This window comes from Callorhinus ursinus, unplaced genomic scaffold (assembly GCF_003265705.2).
Source record: "Callorhinus ursinus isolate GAN/ISIS: 27379988/994484 unplaced genomic scaffold, GSC_fseal_2.0 scaffold9, whole genome shotgun sequence".
NCBI lineage: Eukaryota > Metazoa > Chordata > Mammalia > Carnivora > Otariidae > Callorhinus > Callorhinus ursinus.
In genome coordinates, this window is record NW_027397071.1 from 61,691,142 (window position 1) to 61,709,770 (window position 18,629).

Sequence of the window (18,629 nt, forward strand, 5' to 3'; positions counted from 1 at the left end):
AGACTGTTGGTGGGAATGCAAGTTGGTACAGCCACTTTAGAAAAGAGTGTGGAGGTTCCTCAAAAAATTAAAAATAGAGCTACCCTATGACCCAGCAATTGCACGTCTGGGCATTTACCCCAAAGACACAGATGTAGTGAAAAGAAGGGCCATATGCACCCCAATGTTCATAGCAGTAATGTCCACAATAGCCAAACTGTGGAAAGAGCCAAGATGCCCTTCAACAGACGAATGGATAAAGAAGATGTGGTTCATATATACAATGGAATATTACTCAGCCATCAGAAAGGATGAATATCCACCATTTGCATCGACATGGATGGAACTGGAGGGGATTATGCTAAGTGAAATAAGTTAAGCAGAGAAAGTCAATTATCATATGGTTTCACTTATTTGTGGAACATAAGGAATAGCATGGAGGACATTAGGAGAAGGAAGGGGAAAATGAAGGGGGGAAATCGGAGGAGGAGATGAACCATGAGAGACTATGGACTCTGAGAAACAAACTGAGGGTTTTAGAGGGGAGGGGGTGGGGGGATGGGTTAGCCCAATGATGGTAATATTAAGCCTCCTTAATTGCATGGAGCACTGGGTGTTATACGAAAACAATGAATCACGGAACAGTACATCAAAAAGTAATGATGTACTGTATGGTGACTAACATAACATAATAAAATTAAAAAAAATAAAGAACCTTGGCTTTAATTTTCCTATTAAAGGGAAAAGGGGAAGAAAGGAGAATTGTGTGTTGGGTAGATAGGTAGATGATCTCTAGGTTCCTTTCTCTATCTTATGTTCTGGTTTTTCTACTGATGATAAAAAAAACCCTCGACACATGAAGGAATATGTGTAAGTAACTAGGATTATTACTATAGCAAAAACTGCTAATTTGGTCTGTTTTAAGAGGAAGAGCCTTCTTAATTAAAAAATAGTTATTTTAGTTCTGTATCCACTTTTTAATTTTTCTTTTATTAAAGATGAGTTAAGTTTGGAAAAGCAGATTCTGATTGCATTTAGCTATATAACTGTATTGTGCCTATAATATCCACCTTTAAATGTGTAAAGTTTGTAGTATCACAGCTGCAGCATCATGTATTTTCTTATTTTCCAAATATTAATACTTGCCCTTTTATTCTCTAAATTAATATAAAACCAGTGACTATATTTTTTAGTCAACAATTCTTACTATGCAAAATATCAGTGTTGGCCCATAGATATAAGCTATCATTTTAATCCTGAAAGTAGTTGTGATAAAAATGTTAAATATCATTATGCAGTTAATAATAAAATAGCTACCAATGTTAAGGGCATACCATATTTTGAGCATAATCCTGAGTAAACTTTTTGTATCTTATAAGAATATGTGTTTTAAAAATACGTGTTATTCCCATTTTGCATCCGAGGCTTCTTTGGAGGTCATATTGAAATGTAATTATCAGGAAGCCTCACACAGTCATTAGCAGTTTTCTGCTTCCATTTTTTTTATCAGATGTGCCTCCTTTTACATTACCTGGTTTATTGTAGGTAGTCAGTAAATGTTTGTGGAATTTCACCACTCTCCCCCTAATTTGCTTTTTCTTTTAGTATATATTTTATGTTGGAATACAGCTTAATAAAAGTCAGTGACTGGTTTAATTATGACTTTGAAAGAAACTAAACTATATCCTGTTTTGAATTAAAATGAGATTACTTCTTCCCCTATCTGATTTATTAGTAATCCTGGTTTCCATTAGCAAGATAGAAAAGATCTATGCTTCAAAGACTGAAAATTTTACTAATGATTAATATATGCTAGCCATTAGATGTTCTGCTTGTTTTTCTCCCCAAACTTCAGATTAAAAGATAAGATTGTATCTTTCTAATTTTAGATTTCTAATAATAACTGGTGAATATGAGCTACTTAATTATATTTTGTTTCTTCAGTAAGGCAGAAGTTTGAGACTTCTCACTCACTAACCCCACCACCACTTCTACCACCCAGCCCCCAGGGACCAATGAGTTGCTATTTTGTACCTGATTTGTCATTAACTGTTTTCATTCATTTTCTCAACCCTTCCTTCTTCTTCCCCTTCCTCCCTACCCCCATTCCTCCCACCTTCACTTTACCCTCTTAGTGAGGGCGTTTGTTCTTTGTCTTTTCAAATTTGTCACTTTAGCTTTTGGTTTTGGGGGTTGATTTGGCAACTTACTCTCTCTTATCAAATAGATATATGATGAGTAGGTTTCATTTATTTAAATCTTTTATAATTAAAAAACAAAGCCATTTCTCCTTGCCACAGAACAGTTGCCATTGCTTCCCCTTTTGGTTTTAGGATTGCAGGAATCCAATTGCTGTGGAAACCAATTATCCCTTCATGACACCTGACTCTCATGAACACCATATGCAGTTAGACTGACAAGTTTGGTGCTGCCATTAGATGCACCAGCACACTTTTATCTCTTTAAAAGGGAAGACAATGCCGCAGTTATGAGAACCACATTTTTTCTCTTGAAACAATTTGATTTTCCCTTGTCTGTTTTTGTGCTAATGTTTTGAACTGGACTTTTGCAGTTGGTAGTATACTGTGAATGATAACTTCATGCTGTGAATGATGTTGGGAGGAAGAAGCAGAGTCCCCCAGCCATGAGAAAGATTTGATATCTGCATTGTGAAGTTCTTGTAAATTGTAATGGAAGGAACTAATAAGTAGGAATTTTGTAATTTGGGGCTGTCCATTGGCCCTACAGGCTCTCAATTATTATAATTTGAAAATCTCAAAGTAAACATGATTCAGATCCTAGGAAGATTAATTTAGATTAATTAAAATTTTAACAAAGTCTCTCTTTGATTAGAACAAATTGTTAGTTAAGGCCACTAGGAAGCATCAACTGGCTGCGGGATCCCTGTGTATTTCTCAGCTACTTCCAAAACATTAGAATGACTTGCCAATACCTGGCAAAAAAACTGATCATGTTGTTTTTTATAATTAATTGAACAGCTAATGTACCTTTGAAGGCTGTATCTCTCTTGAATATGTTTTATAAAGTTTTGAAATTTGTGCTGTATATTAATTTAAACCTAATAAGATACCTATATTCTCATAATTGTTTTTCCTTCTAGCTCATTTTCATAAAAAGACAATTTGGGAAGTACACAATTTCCGGGCAAAATTACCTTGAAATTGAATTCTTTAAACCATTAAGCTAGCCAGTCTGCCTGCCTGCCCGCCTCCCTCTCTCTTTCTTTCCTTCCTTCCTTTTCTTTCCTCCCTTCCTTTTTTGGGGGTATCTTGTTTAGTATTAGTATTTAATATCACTTGTGAGGCTAGTGCTGTGATGGGCATCTACTGTGTGATATCCACTTAATCCATTGGTGTGAAAGCAACAAGGACTTATTTTCTCCCTTTTGTAGGCAATGACATTCCAACTGTTTTTTGACATCCTTAAATTCAGAGGTCAACAGTGATCAAATCAGGATCAAGATAGACTTCAAATATTTTCGTAAGAGCAGAAAGAAAAATGAGATCCTAACTTTCTAGTGTCCTGATCTACACATCTCTGTTGATGAATTAAAGCTATATGGGTATGAAATTTGGTACCAGAGGCTTAGGCTGCTTGAGCACCTTTTATCATGTAATAGTTCTGGAATGTGAAGATCTGAATTTTCATGGGAGCACTGATATTTCATGGCCAACAATGGATTTCTTAGGGCCTTGTCATTTCAAATTGCCATGAAGTCTGGTTATTGCTGCTCCAAATGTAAATATGAAACCGCCTCCCAATGAACTTATTGCGGTGGTGCTAACTTGTCTTGACACTCTTGCTGACAGTTCTAGTGGCCCTTAACATGGTCTACTTTTATAGTCACAGCACAGGTTTTGTGGAGAATTCAACCTAAATTTCTGGAATGAATGTCTATAGACAAGAGATATATTGGCTTTAAAAATTAAGAGGTTTGATTCTGTTTTGAATTTGGTTATCAAATGAATCTGAGCACATGACATTTTAATGCCGTTTGTCTTTTCAAATAGATTTACCTTCTAATGCATGTGACAACAGGATTTTGCTCATCAGCTAGAACATACATTTCAGAGGAGTTGTTACCTAAAATATTATCATAAGGCATAAGAAAACACACGATTTAAGTTGCCTTTCATGAACATAATTAAGAATTAATAAGCCAGTACCAGTGGCTAGTCCCCAGAATTTCCACTGTTTTGCCTTTTGTGACCTGTGTTATTAAAAGTCCATTATTTTTACAGACTTTATTAAATTGGATCTTATTAAAGCATTCTATATTTGCATTTGGTCTTTCATAATTCATTATTATTATGACATTTACTTTTTACCATCAGATCTGAAAACATATCATAAGCTACCCTTTTCTCTTGAAAGAAATGCTAATTTCAAACAGTCCTCTAATAGAAGAGAAAAGCTTTATCAGTTTTTTCATTTATTCCAGATCGTGTTAAGAATACTAATGCTAGACTTCAGTATGCTAATATCTCTGAGCTTTTTTTGGTCAAAAGCTTAGAATTATTATTTTTATCCCATGGTAAGTATGAAACCAGAAGACTTGCTACTACTGGAGAAAACACAATTCTAAAGTACAATTCTTGATTCTAAAGACTTGTGAAAATGTTGCTAAATCCTGTTTAGACCAGGATGCTGCCAGTCAATTTAACTTTGTACCATACAATATTTGTGTACCATACAATATTTGTCCTATTTAAGAAATTATTTCCTCTTAAAATTCAGTTTGTTTTTCTCATAGTCTAGGTCAACATAGCTTGCAACGTTTAAGACTAAGAATCCTATGCTGTCAGCCCCAGACACCATTTAGGGTGTGCTGCCTGCCTTTCTATATGATAGTCATTTCTATATCATTTAAGATGTAGTTGAAACTCAATATAGCAAGATTTTATATATTGATATCAGACAGGCTATCTAATTATTACTAACATAATTAGTAAAATAGTGAGTTTTCTGTTGGGGTACTAGTAAATTTATTAAACTCTGAAATGAAATTAACTTTGGCTTTTGTCTCATTTTAGATTTCTGACAATGTGCAATAGACATTTTGGCAGTGTTGTTGCACAAACCATTCGGACTCAAAAAACAGATCAGTTTCCACTTTTTCTGATTATTATGGGAAAGCGATCATCTAATGAAGTATTAAATGTGATACAAGGTAAAGTACATGTCACAAGGGGGGTAGAGTGTCTTCTTGTGTATGTGATAACATAATATTTACCATCAAAGTTGACTGTAATTCTCTATATGGGTGCACATCTTTGTATTTTCAAACATAGAATATGCTAAAGAAGAACATCTTCAAAAAGTATAGGATCTATGAAAAATGAAATATGCTGCATGAAAATCTAACAGAAATTTCTTAATAAAGTTGCACAGCCCTTTGGACAGAGCATAATCATGTTAAATGTTCAAAATTGCTAAATTCTCTAAACTAGCAATCACTTCATAATCAGTTGTCAAATATGACATTTCTTATACATGTATTGATTTCTTTCTGTAATGTTGATTAGTTGAAAGAAATGCTTAACTTCAGTTATCTAGAAAATCCAGTGACTGGATATTGCAATTTAATTGTTCACACAGTTGTAGTTGTTTCCCCTTAATTGTGTGAATTTGTGTCTAGGATGCAGTGCTAAGGCGTGAAGCTATAGGATGCCTATGAACGCATTACAGATTCTTTACAAACAAAAAAAGTGAATTTTTTTTTTTACTGTTACTGATAAACACCAAGGATTATTATAAAATATTACCTTATTTATAGCACAGCTTAAATTGAAAACAGCATATCTTTTCTATGCCCCAGGGAAAAAGATGTTTCAAGGGCCCCAAGCTAAAGCTTGTGTTTGAGATACTTTATTTTTACCCCTATTTAAGTCAAAAGTTCTATAGCAGATAATATGATGGGAGTGTGTGATGTAAATTCTAGTGCCTTTAAAACTCAAAATAAAACCTCTGGTATTTTATGTTTGCTCTGTAACTAGAGCATTGAGTTTCATAAACAGTCCTAAAGAAGATCTACAGGGGGAATGAATTGCGTAGGGTAAATGGATAATGAAAATAATATTTCATTCCTGTTTTCCCTGTCAGAGGCAGTATTATAATAGTGGTTCTCAAAATATGGTCCATGGTTCTGGAGGTCCTCTAAACCCTTTCAGTGGATTCATGAGGTCAAATTATTTTCATGACAGTAAAAAGACTTTTCCATTTTTTTACTGTGTTGACATTTGCACTGGTGGCACAAAATCAGTCTTGTGTAAAACTATTGGCACCTTCACACAAATCAAGGTCATGACCAAAACTATACTGGTAGTCATATTCTTTACATCCATTATGTGCAATTAAATTATTTTATTAAATCTTTTTATACTTTGTGTGATACAATAAGAGGTATGGAGAATGCATTTCTGCTGCATTTCAGAGTACAAAGGTAGTCTCAAAGAAAAGCACTTGTGTGGTTGCTTGAGCTGAACTACTAGTCATTTTTTCTTAGAGAACATCACTTTTACTTGAAATAACTGACATACAAACTATACTTAGATAGCCTGGGTATTTGGCAAACATTTTCTACAGAATGAACAAAGTGAGTTGATCACTTCAAGAAAAGAGAGCTGACAGTACTTGTTGCCATTGATAAAATTTGAGCTTTTAAGCAAAATGTTATATCCTCCACCGTAAGACTGACAGCTTATATAATTTTCTGATGACATCAGCTTTAATGTTATCATATAGTTATGTCAACATTTAATGATATCATATAGTTATGTCAACATTAAAGATAAATGCTTAAGTCAGTAAACCAGTATTTTCCACACGACCAGTGCATGATGTTATAAAATAATGCACAGGTAAAAGATCCATTCGAAGAGTGAGCTAGGTCAGTGGATCTTAATATAGCAAAGTACAAAAAGTTCATTAATGGTTTCAAATTCCTCACATACTTGAAGAAACTTCCACTTGTCAGTTTGGGTGTATCAAAGAATATTTATAATTATTTATTACAATACTCCTCCCTTTTTCAACTATATATCTATGTAAGGCTGGATTTGCTTCATAAATTTTAGCTAAGGCATAAGACAACATATTGTAACTGGTTTAATATAGAAGTAGATGTGAGAATCCAGTTATGTTCTATTAAGCCAGACGTTAAAAACATTTGCAAAAATGGGAAAACATTACCATTCTTCTTACTAAACTTTTCCCTATGGAACATAGAGCCATTTTTCATAAAAATCTGGTGTTTATAAACATGTAATGGGTTTAGTATTATTTTTAATGAATTGATAAATATGTTTTAAGTATTTCAGCTTTAATTTCTAACACAGTAAATGTTGATAAAAATAACCCACATAAAACTTATTTCAGGAGCTCAGTAGTTGCTAAGGGTGTAAACAAGTTCTAAAAACAGAAGTTTGAAAACCACTACAGTTTGTCTCCCCCTCCGATTTCCCCCCCTTCATTAACCATGAAAGACTATGGACTCTGAGAAACAAACTGAGGGTTCCAGAGGGGAGGGGGTGGGGGGATGGGTTAGCCTGGTGATGGGTATTAAAGAGGGCACGTACTTCATGGAGCACTGGGTGTTATACGCAAACAATGAATCATGGAACACTACCTCAAAAACTAATGATGTAATGTATGTGATTAACATAACATAATAAAGGAAAAAAAGAATCTAAACAATTAAAAAAAAAGAAAGAAAGAAAGGGAAACTCAAAAGATTTGCCCAGTATACAAATCTCCATTGAAGGTACTCTTAAACTTTTTGCCATTTGTTATATATTCATAATAACTACCAGTGATCATGTGTCCTATATACAGAGGTAGTATTATCTTCATTTGACTGAAAAGGGAATTGATCCTTAGAGAGCTATAGTCAGTCATTCATTCACTTTTTATTCATTTACTAAGTGAATATTTATTAAGCCCTTGTGACATGCTAGGCAATTTCTAGGTACTAGAGATATAGTTTGTAAGTAGCGGAACTAGAGTTAGAACTATGACTACAAAACTAGTTCTGCTTTCTCAGTACCATGATTTTTTTTGTTGAGGACCACACACGCTCCCTAACATGCTGCCAGTGGTCATAAGGAAAATTGAGAAACAGACCATTGAAAGACAATGTTAGTCCATCCCTACTCCAAAATAACACCAACAAGGATGCTTACTACTTGTTGTCCTATTTCATCAATGGGACAGGAAGACCTCTGCTCAGGCCCTGAAGAAAGATGGGTTCTTTGCCCATAGTCTTGAAAGAAGAGAAGAATTGCTATATCTCTATGGATTTCTCTGTTGTAGATGTATCCAAAGCAAGCAACAGGAGAATGCATTCAGGAAATGGCATATATCTGCTATACATTTGTTATGGCCTTGGACAGGGAATAAAATAGCATTAAGGAAAATCAAACATTTTAATACTCTCATAAAACCAATATAACATTGTATGGTAACTAACTGGAATTAAAATTAAAACTTAAAAATAAATAAATACTCATAAAGTTTATGGTATAGTCATTTGAAAGCAGCTGAAAGAGAAAAATATCAACTGGGCAAAAAAAGAAGTCAGTTTTTTCAGAAAATGAATTACTATCTGCTTCACCAAAGAATTTTTAATGATAGGAGATAATTCTAAATAGTGTATTGAGGTGGCAAAGAGAACAGGCTTTTGAGTTACTCATTTAGTTTCAAATTCTTGTCCCACCACTTAATCAGCCTGACCTTGATTGCACAGGCTACTCCAGCTCTCAAGGCTTCATTTTTCCGACTCTTTAAAGTCAAAATCCTGATGATACCTTGGAAGAATTGTTGTGCAGGTTAAATGAGGTAATATATATAAAGTGCTTAGCCTAATTAATGGCATATAAACAAATGGTAGTTGTTGCTAGTATTTTTAAGTAGATATGTTTTTGTAACTTGAAAGAATTTTTGATTCTCATTACTTGTACATTGTTCTTCATAGAGCTGAAAATCTTTCTCAACAGATGGTTCCTTCAAATCTACTGTATATGAAATTTCAACTGCCTATATACTGCTTTACTCTTTCACAGTGAACACATGAAACTTTTCAATGAAGATATGAAAGTATTTTAACAGATAGTAGCAGAGTCTGTCATTTTTATTAGACTGTAGCTGTTCCTTACTGATTAGTTCTAGAATGACTTTTCCATTTTATAATAACTTTACTAATGTGAAGTTTGGCAATCTCCATGTGTTGCTAGGTAACACCACAGTGGATGAGTTAATGATGAGACTCATGGCTGCAATGGAGATCTTCACAGCCCAACAACAGGAAGATATAAAGGATGAGGTAAGATGAAAGGTTAAGTAGACCTTTAATAAAAGGATTTTGATGAAATAATTTGTCAAATGGAGACGCTTGCCTATGTCATGATTGATAAATAAGGATGATGAAGATGCATTTCCAGATTAACCAAGGACTTTTATGCCATTGGGTTTACCTTTCAGTCCATTCTTTTCATGACCCCAAGACCCAACAATTTGTTTAACTTTATGGACATTTATACTTGTTAGATTTGGAGTGGTGGCAGGAGGTCAATTTGCAGGAAATGAATTCTGAAGCATATTTACAAAAGAAACGACAATCCAGGAAATCCTGTGCACTATGTGGTTTTTTCACTCACTTTCAGGATCCTCTTACTCTTTTAAATATTGAGGTTGATTAGCAATAAACACATTTTACATTTTTGAAGCACTGTGAGAATTAGTAAAAGATTCCAGAATTCTGAATTTCTCAGTCTCCTGAATATATTCAGTTGGTATAGATGGCATGAGTGTGGAACCTCAAGTAAAATAATAATAACAGCAATATTGATCATGACAATAGTACGCAACACTTACTGAATATTTATAATGTGCGAAGCACTGAGCTAAGCACTTTACATATATTATCTCATGTGATCTCAAAACAACCCCATGAGGTTGTATATGAGTCACACACAGTTCTGGCAGAAAACATATGGCACTTTCAAACTGGTTTATATGAGAACAGTTTAACAAGAGAACTGTTTATAAAGGTAAGGGCAGGGTTTATGGAAGTCAGCAGTGGATAGTACCGACTCTAGGACTAAAGGGAGCCATTACCACCTGTAGGCCTAAAGGCCTTGGAGAGGGCAGTATATCGAGAGGACTATATCTGATAGAGGAATATAGTCAGCGCTTGGTGACCTGTTAGGGAGGAAACCAGGGAATAGCTTTACTTTCCTTCCATACTCTGATCTTTTGCTAATATTACCTACCTAACCTGTATGCTCAAAGGTGAGAGCGCCTCCCTAGGCAAAAAACTAGGTGAAGCATGGATACTGAGGGGCAAATGGTAGATAGTCTAGCACAGATCGGTATTATATTATCTCCACTTTTCAGGTGAGAAAAACTGAGAATCAGAAGGGTTAGGGGCGCTTGGGTGGCTCAGTCGTTAAGCGTCTGCCTTCGGCTCAGGTCATGATCCCAGGGTCCTGGGATTGAGCCCTGCATCGGGCTCCCTGCTCCACGGGAAGCCTGCTTCTCCCTCTCCCACTCCCCCTACTTGTGTTCCCTCTCTCACTGTGTCTCTCTCTGTCAAATAAATAAATAAAATCTTTTAAAAAAAGGGGGAGTTAAGTTAATTTACCCAAGATCACATGACTAGTAGGACCTATAATAATCTCCAGTGATTATTAGTGCTCTATCAGTCAAAAAATTTCTGGATTTGGAGACTAAAGATAAAATATGAAACACATGTTAGCATTTGTTAATTTGAGATGCTCAGTTCACAGGCATTTCTTAAATTGTCCTTCCTAATATTTTTAACTGAAAGAAATTTTTCATGGACAAGTAGGGAGAGTTTGATTTCTGAGCAATGATGAAAAGTTTCCAGCTATAGTGAGTGTTTTCAATATAATACCCATTAGCTATTGCAAGTGGAAAACATGTAGACAATTTTAATATAAGGTAGAACTATTGTATTTTACCTTACTTGCTTGTCTCTTTCTTCTATTAGACTGAGTTATATCATATTCACATTTATAACTGTATCCCCTAACAGCGTACCTAGGACAAAGTAGCTACTCAGTAAATTTTATTAAATGATTGAATAAATTAATACATGGGAAGAATTCACATGTAAATTTTATTAAATGATTGAATAAATTAATACTTGGGAAGAATTCACATGAAATAATGTTACTTGAAAAAAATAATTCTTGATTGCAGTGGCATAAAACCTGATGTGTTCATATTAACAAATATGAAAACTTAGAGTGCTGTAACTAGTTTAGAGTTTTATACACTTTAGGTTTCTTTTATTGCTGGAAAAATGATGTTTATAATTTTCTTTAATAGTCAGTGTTTCATTTACTCAAAGAAAAGGTAATCAGGTATATGGTGGAAAGATGTTTATCTGTTACTCTATAAATTGACAGTGACATTTTGAAATAATGAAGTACTGTACTTACTTAGGAATTTGTAATAATAGGTGTGTTGCCATTCAAGATTACGTTTATCCTAGAATAGAGGCATTGATTGACAATAATTCACTAAACACATTCTTCAGCCATTTAAATCTTGAGTCTCATTAGTACTAGATTTACAGATTATGCTGTATAATAATATGAATGCACAATATTTGCATGCATATTCCCAGTTCATTCTTTCATCTTAATTTGTGTTCCTCGTAATTCATTGGTAAAGAAATTGACTTTAATTCCTTTAATACTGAGCACAAAATTTAATATGAGGGTTACAGGAAAAATCCAAGGCTCCATATTAATTGAAATTTTTATTGAAATTTAACTGCAAGAGGTAAGGATTTCTCTTTGTTTTTAGAGTGTCTTCATGAAAGTTATCATTCAATGCATAAGTAGAGTTCCTAAGAAAAGCCTTTCTAGGTTCAAAGACTTGTTTTGGACTATGCGTAGATCATAATGGATTTGGTATCTGCTGAGTATGTGACAAGAAACACTGTCCCTTGTAATTGTGAATTTGCCTTTACTCTTCAAAAAAAATTTCCAGTAACACTTTACCTTAAGCTTGCAATGAAAATCAAATTCATAAACAGGTTTGGAGAATGGCTTCCTAGACCTGAATTTATATAAACTTAACTTTGGTTCAGTTACATCCAATACTTCAGTGATTCCATTGTATTAGTGCAACCAGGGATACCTATACTATACAGTGTTTTTATTAAATAGAACCAAGCCCAAACATTCATACTCTGAATGATTCTTTAATAGCCCAGAATGGACTAACCTTTATATCGCTAATTGTTCTATTTCTAATCAGGAAGTATACATTATATGAGCCTCTTGTTTTGATAGAACTGCCAATATAGCTTTATTCACAGACATTCTCATTAATGGTATTAGTTTGGTTTTTTAAATGTTAACTGAGCATCTGTCAAGTATATAGCACTGGGCTCAGTCTTGGGGACAGAGGTACTTTGCCACAATGTAGGCTTATTGGCAAATATCACTACATGATGGTAGCCTGTTTAGAATCAGAACATGTAGACTCTATTTAGAATCAGAACATTTAGAATCGGTTTATGCTTACAGCCTGGTTCCAAACAGTAGATACTTTCTAACATGTAAATAGATTCAGTTATTTTCATATGCCCTATTTTCTTTTGCTATTAGTAATCCAGAAACCTTTGATTACTAAGAGTTTATGATACTTAGTTCCTAATCTGTTTATTATTTCATTCATTTCTTTCTTCATCCATTCAATACTTAATTTATTTAGAATCCTGTGTATCATAGGTACAAGGATTACTTCTTTCCAGATTTTCTATTTCTTCCTGATTTAGTCTTGTTAGGTTGTATGTTTCAAGGAATTGATCCATTTCTTCTTAAATGATCTAATGTATTTGCATATTGGCATATAATGGTTCATAGTAGTCTCTTACAATCCTTTGTATTTCTGTGCTATGAATTGTAATATCTCCTCTTTCATTTCTCATTTTATTTGAGTCCTCTTTTTTTTCTTGGTCAGTCTAGTGAAAGGCTTGTTAATTTTATCTTTTTTAAAAAAATCAGCTCTTAGTTTCATTGATCTTTTCTTCTTTTTGAAATATAATTAACATAAAATGTATTAGTTTCAGGTATACAACATTGATTCAATAATTCTATATATTATTCAGTGTTCACCATGATAAATGTAGTCACACTGATCTTTTTATTGTCTTTTAATCTCCATTTCTTTCTGCTCTGATCTTTGTCACTTTTTCCCTTCTGCTAACTTTGGGCTTTGTTCTTTTCATAGTTCCTTGAGATGTAAAGTTAGATTGTTTATTTGAGATCTTTCTTGTTTCTTGAGGTAGGCATTTATCACTATGAGCTTCTTGCTTATAACTTCATTGGCAGTATCCCATAGGTTTTGGTACATTGTATTTCCATTTTCATTTGTCATAAGGTATTTTTTTATTTCTTCTTTGATTTCTTCTTCGACCCACTGGTTGTTCAGCATCATGTTGTTTAAGCTCCACATATTTGTGAATATTCCAGTTGTCTTCTTGTTGTAATTGATTTCTAGTTTCATACCATTTTGGTTGGAAAAAGATTGATATGATTTCAGTCTTCTGAAATTTATTAAGATGTTTTTGTGTATGCCCTAACATATGGTTTATCCTGGACAGTGTTCCATGTGTGCTTAAGATAAATGTGTATTCTGTTGCTTTGGATAAAATGTTATGTATATGTTTGTTAAGTCCACTCTGTCCAGCACATCATTTTATTCAAATGTTTCCTCATTGATTTTCTGTCTGGATGATATATCCATTGATGAAATTGGGGTATTAAAGTCCCCTACTTTTATTGTATTGCTGTCTCTTTCTCCCTTTTAGGTCTGTTAATATTTGTTTTCTATATTTAGGTACTCCTATGTTGGGTGCATAAATATTTTAAAAAGGATTCTTTATCCAATGTTTTTTCTCCATAGTTAGTCCCAGATCACAGAAGATAATAATTTCTCTCATCTTGATTTGTATATTCATTTCATAAATATTTATTGATCTTTTCCTATGTACTAGACACTATGTAAAGCACCAGTACCACAGCTATGTGCAAGATAGATTAGGGCCATTGAGCTTACAACACAGCAACTCCAATATAGTCTGTGAAGTAACCAAGTAGATAAAGCCCCGGGAACACCTAGTCAGAGTGAGCTAGACATGCTTTGTAGGCAACTTGACATAGAGCACACAGAAGGGCTCTTACGTTCTCCAGGGCAAGCTATGAGGTAGATAGAACAGGTGAGAATGAAGATAATAACAGTCACTCTTCAGGTTCCTGCTACATGCCAGCCATAGGTATTTCTCAGTATGATTCCTAGACTACCAGAATACTTAGCTACCTACCAAGAATTCCAGGCAGTTAGGTATAACAAGCAATGTAATCAGTTTTGTTAACATTTTCTCACATTTTGAAATGTAAAATAAATGGTGATATCCCTCCAAATCCCGTTTCATTCATCATATCTGTTAAAATCTGTTAGACTGCTCATGTACAAGAAAGATTGCATTGGATATTTTGTTTAGACAAATTCATTTAACTGGGGCAGTTTACTTTGGCTTCTGAACTTTTATGTCATTCACATGTTATTGTTAATTTTGCATTCATTTTTCCTTGCTTAAATTAGTTATATTCTTAATTCCCCAAAATTGATCATGGCTGCAATGTGGTTCATTGAAGCATAAACATAATGATGAAAATAGTATAATAAATATTGTAAATCAGTATAACATAGTTCAAACTAATTCAACATTAGTGTAAACATAATTTAGAGAACTACAGTGCTAGTATAGATGATGCCAGGACAGCTGACTCCAAATGTAATGATTTCATACTAGGTGCCATAAAAAAGAAAAATTTTTTTGATAGGCGAATATGTGAAAGTTGATTGTATAGAAGAAACAATCCATTTACCACTAGTGCCACTATTTCTGAGGTTTCTCATAAAAGTATGAAGCTTTCAGAGTTTTTGTTTCATTATTAAATAAAGGCCAGTGACCTATCTTTCTGTTAAATCAATGGATTTTTTTTCAGTACGAGAGAAAAATAATACCACTAAAAAAAAAAAAAATCTTATTGTGCAAGGCAGAGAAGTGACCAAACCACAGATGAGAAATTGTTTACAAAGTGCATTCCTTGAGGTAAAAATGAATGCAAATTCCACTACTGCCAAAAACTGTAAATTCATCTCCAAAGTTAACAATAAAAAAATACTCAACAAGACAATAGAATGATTTCCTGGGAAAGTACTTTCTCAAATTATACTGTTGAGTGGCATGCAATGGCAATAGGATGGTTTGTGGAGGAGCAATGACCACATTCTGCATGTTATGCTGCTTTATAGTTAGATTACCACTAAGATGTGCAGAATAAGAATCAGTTCTTAGCATATTGCTATTTGTATGTATACAAGGTAGAAGTAGTCATCACTGTTCATTCTGTTTATCAGTGAGAAATATATATTACAAGAGAAGTTTTTAATTTAATGATTATTTTGCAAACTTTGAGTTAGACTTAAAAAGATGAGGTAGAATTGGTACTGATGACAAACTATATTTCAAAGGACACCATCCAGAAAGCAAAAGGACAGTCCACAGATTGGGAGAAAATCTTCGCAAATCATATATTTGATAAAGGACTTATATCTAGAATATGTAAATAATTCTTACAACTCAATAATAAAAAGATAAATTACCCCCAATTAAAAATGGACAAAGGATCTGAAAAGACATTTCTCCATGGGAGATAAACAATTGGCCAATAAGCACATGAAATAATTTTCCACATCATTAGTGATCAGGCAAGTGGAAATCAAAACCACAATGAGATAATACTATTCCACACAAACTGCAATGGCTGGAATCAAAAGATAACAGGTGTTGGTGAAGATATGGAGAAATCTGAACCCTCGTAGACTGCTGGTGCGAATATAAGATGGAGCAGCTGCTTTAGAAAACAGTATGGTAGTTCCTCAAATGATTAAACATCATTACCATATGATCCAGCAGTTTCACTGATAGTCATGTACCTAAAAGAAGTGAAAAGATATGTCCATACAAAAATCTGTGCGTGTGTAGCAGCTTCTTTCTAGATATGTCTCCTGAGGCAAGGGAAACAAAAGCAAAAATAAACTATTGGGACTTTATCAAAATAAAAAGCTTTGGCACAGCAAAGAAAACAATCAACAAAACTAAAAGGCAACCTATGGAATGGGAGAAGATATTTGCAAATGACATATCCAGTAAAGGATTAGTATTCAAAATATATAAAAAACTTATCAAACTCAACACCCCAAAAATGAATAATCCAATTTAAAAATGGGCAGAAGACATGAATGGACATTTTTCCAAAGAAGACATACAGATGGCCAGTAGACACATGAGAAGAAGCTCATCATCACTGATCATCAGGGAAATACAAATCATGACTACAATGAGATATCGCCTCATACCTGTAAGAATGACTAAAATCAACAACACAAGAAACAAGTGATGGCAAGGATGTGGAAGAAAAGGAACCCTCTTGCACTGTTGGTGGGAATGCAAACTGGTGCACTCACTCTGGAAGACTGTATGGAGGTTCCTCAAAAAGTTAAAAATAGAACTACCCTACAATCCAGCAATTGCACTGCTGGGTATTTACCCAAAGAATACAAAAACACTAATTTGCAGGGATACATGCACTCCTGTGTTTATGCAGCAGCATTATTTACAGTAGCCAAGATACGGAAGCAGCCCACACGTCCATCCATTGATGAATGAATAATGAAGATGTGGTGTATATATATATATATAGACTACTATTCAGCCATAAAAAAGAGTGAAATCTTGCCATTTGCAACAACATGAAAGGAGCTAGAGAGTATTATGCTAAGTGAAATAAGTCAGTGAGAGAAAGACAAATACCATGATTTCATTCACATGTGGAATTTAAGAAATGAAACAAATGAGCAGAGGGAAAAAGGGAGGCAAACCAAGAAACAGACTCTTAACTACAGAAACTTGTGGTTACCACAGGGGAGATGGGCAGGGGATTGGTCACATCCTAGGTGATGGGGATTAAGGAGTGCACGTGTTGTGATGGGCACCTGGTGTATGGAATTATTGAATCACTATATTGTACACCTGAAACTAATATTATACTATATGTTAACTAACTGGAATTTAGATGAAAACATTAAAAAAAAATCTGTGCATGGTTTAAAGCGACATTATTCATAATAGCCAAGAGGTGGAAACAACACAAATGTCCATAAAGGAACAAATGGGTTAAAAAAAAAAAGTGACATATGCATATGATGGAATGCTATTCAGCCATAAAAAGGAATGAAGTTCTGATAGATGCTACAATATCAGATGAATCTTGAAAACATTATGCTAAATGAAGTAAGCCAGTCAGGAAAAAAAAAAAACACACAATTAGGCAAGAAAAATAAAAGGCATCCAGATTGGAAAGGAGTAAGTGAAATTATCTATTCAAAAATAATATGATCTTATATGTTGAAAACCCTAAAGATTTCACACAAACTGTTAGCGCTGATAAAAACATTTGGCAGAGTTACAGGATATAAAAATTAAAAATCAATCAGTTGTATTTATATACACTAGCCAGGAAGATTTGAAAATGAAATTTAGAAAACAATTTCACTTATGATTGCTTCAAGAATAACAAAATACTTAGAAATACATTTAACCAAGGAGGCCCAAGCCTTGTACACTGAAAACTATAAAATATTGCTGAAAGAAATTAAGAAGACTCAAATAAATGGAACTACTCCCCTGTTCACAGGATTGGAAGACTTAATGTTTAGATGACAACACTATCCAATGCTATCCATAGATGCAGTGCAGTCCTTATCAAAATCCCAAAGGGGTATTTTTTTCAGAAATAGAAAAGCCCATTTTAAAATTCATACGGAACATCAGGAAACCCTGAATAGCCAAAACAATCTTGAAAAAGAAGAACAAAGTTCGTGGATTCATACTTCACAATTTCAAAACTTACCAAAAACCTGCAGTATCAAAACAGTGTGGTACTAGCATAAAGATAGACATAAAGACCAATGGAACAGAAAAGAGAGCCCAGAAATATACAGTTGGTTTTCAACAAAGGCACCAAGACCATTCATGAGGAACAGTCTCATCTGTAAATGGTGCTGGAAAAACTGGATACTCAGACACACACAGAAGTGTGAAGTTGAACACAAACCTAGCACTGTATACAAACATTAACTGAAAATGGATCAAAGACCTAAGTTTAAGACCTAAAACTATAAAACTGTTAGAATACAACACAGAGAAAAATCTTCATGACCTTGGATTTGGCATTAGTTTCTTAAAATATGACACCAAAAGCTCAGATAACATAAGAAAAAAACAGGTAAGTTGGGCTTCATAAAAATTAAAAATTTACTGGTGTATAGAAATGCAACAGATTTCTGTACATTGATTTTGTATCCTGCAACTTTACTGAATCCGTGTATCAGTTCTAGTGTTTTTTGGTGGAGTCTTTTGGATTTTCTATATAGAGTATCATGTCATCTGCGAATAGTGAAAGTTTCACTTCTTCCTTGCCAATTTGGATGCCTTTTATTTCTTTTGGTTGTCTTACTGCTGA

At 34.0% G+C, this 18,629-nt stretch overlaps 1 protein-coding gene across 8 annotated transcripts in view; it reads left to right on the forward strand.

Annotated features, from left to right (window-relative positions):
• Positions 1-18,629, forward strand: part of FAF1 (Fas associated factor 1) — a 487,148-nt gene that overhangs the window by 389,493 nt on the left and 79,026 nt on the right. For all 8 annotated transcript variants that reach the window (XM_073896766.1, XM_025871569.2, XM_025871572.2 and 5 more), the window contains 2 exons: positions 5,034-5,170; positions 9,231-9,319. In XM_073896766.1, coding sequence (XP_073752867.1) covers positions 5,034-5,170; positions 9,231-9,319 — 226 coding nt within the window. The remainder of the gene's footprint in view (positions 1-5,033; positions 5,171-9,230; positions 9,320-18,629) is intronic.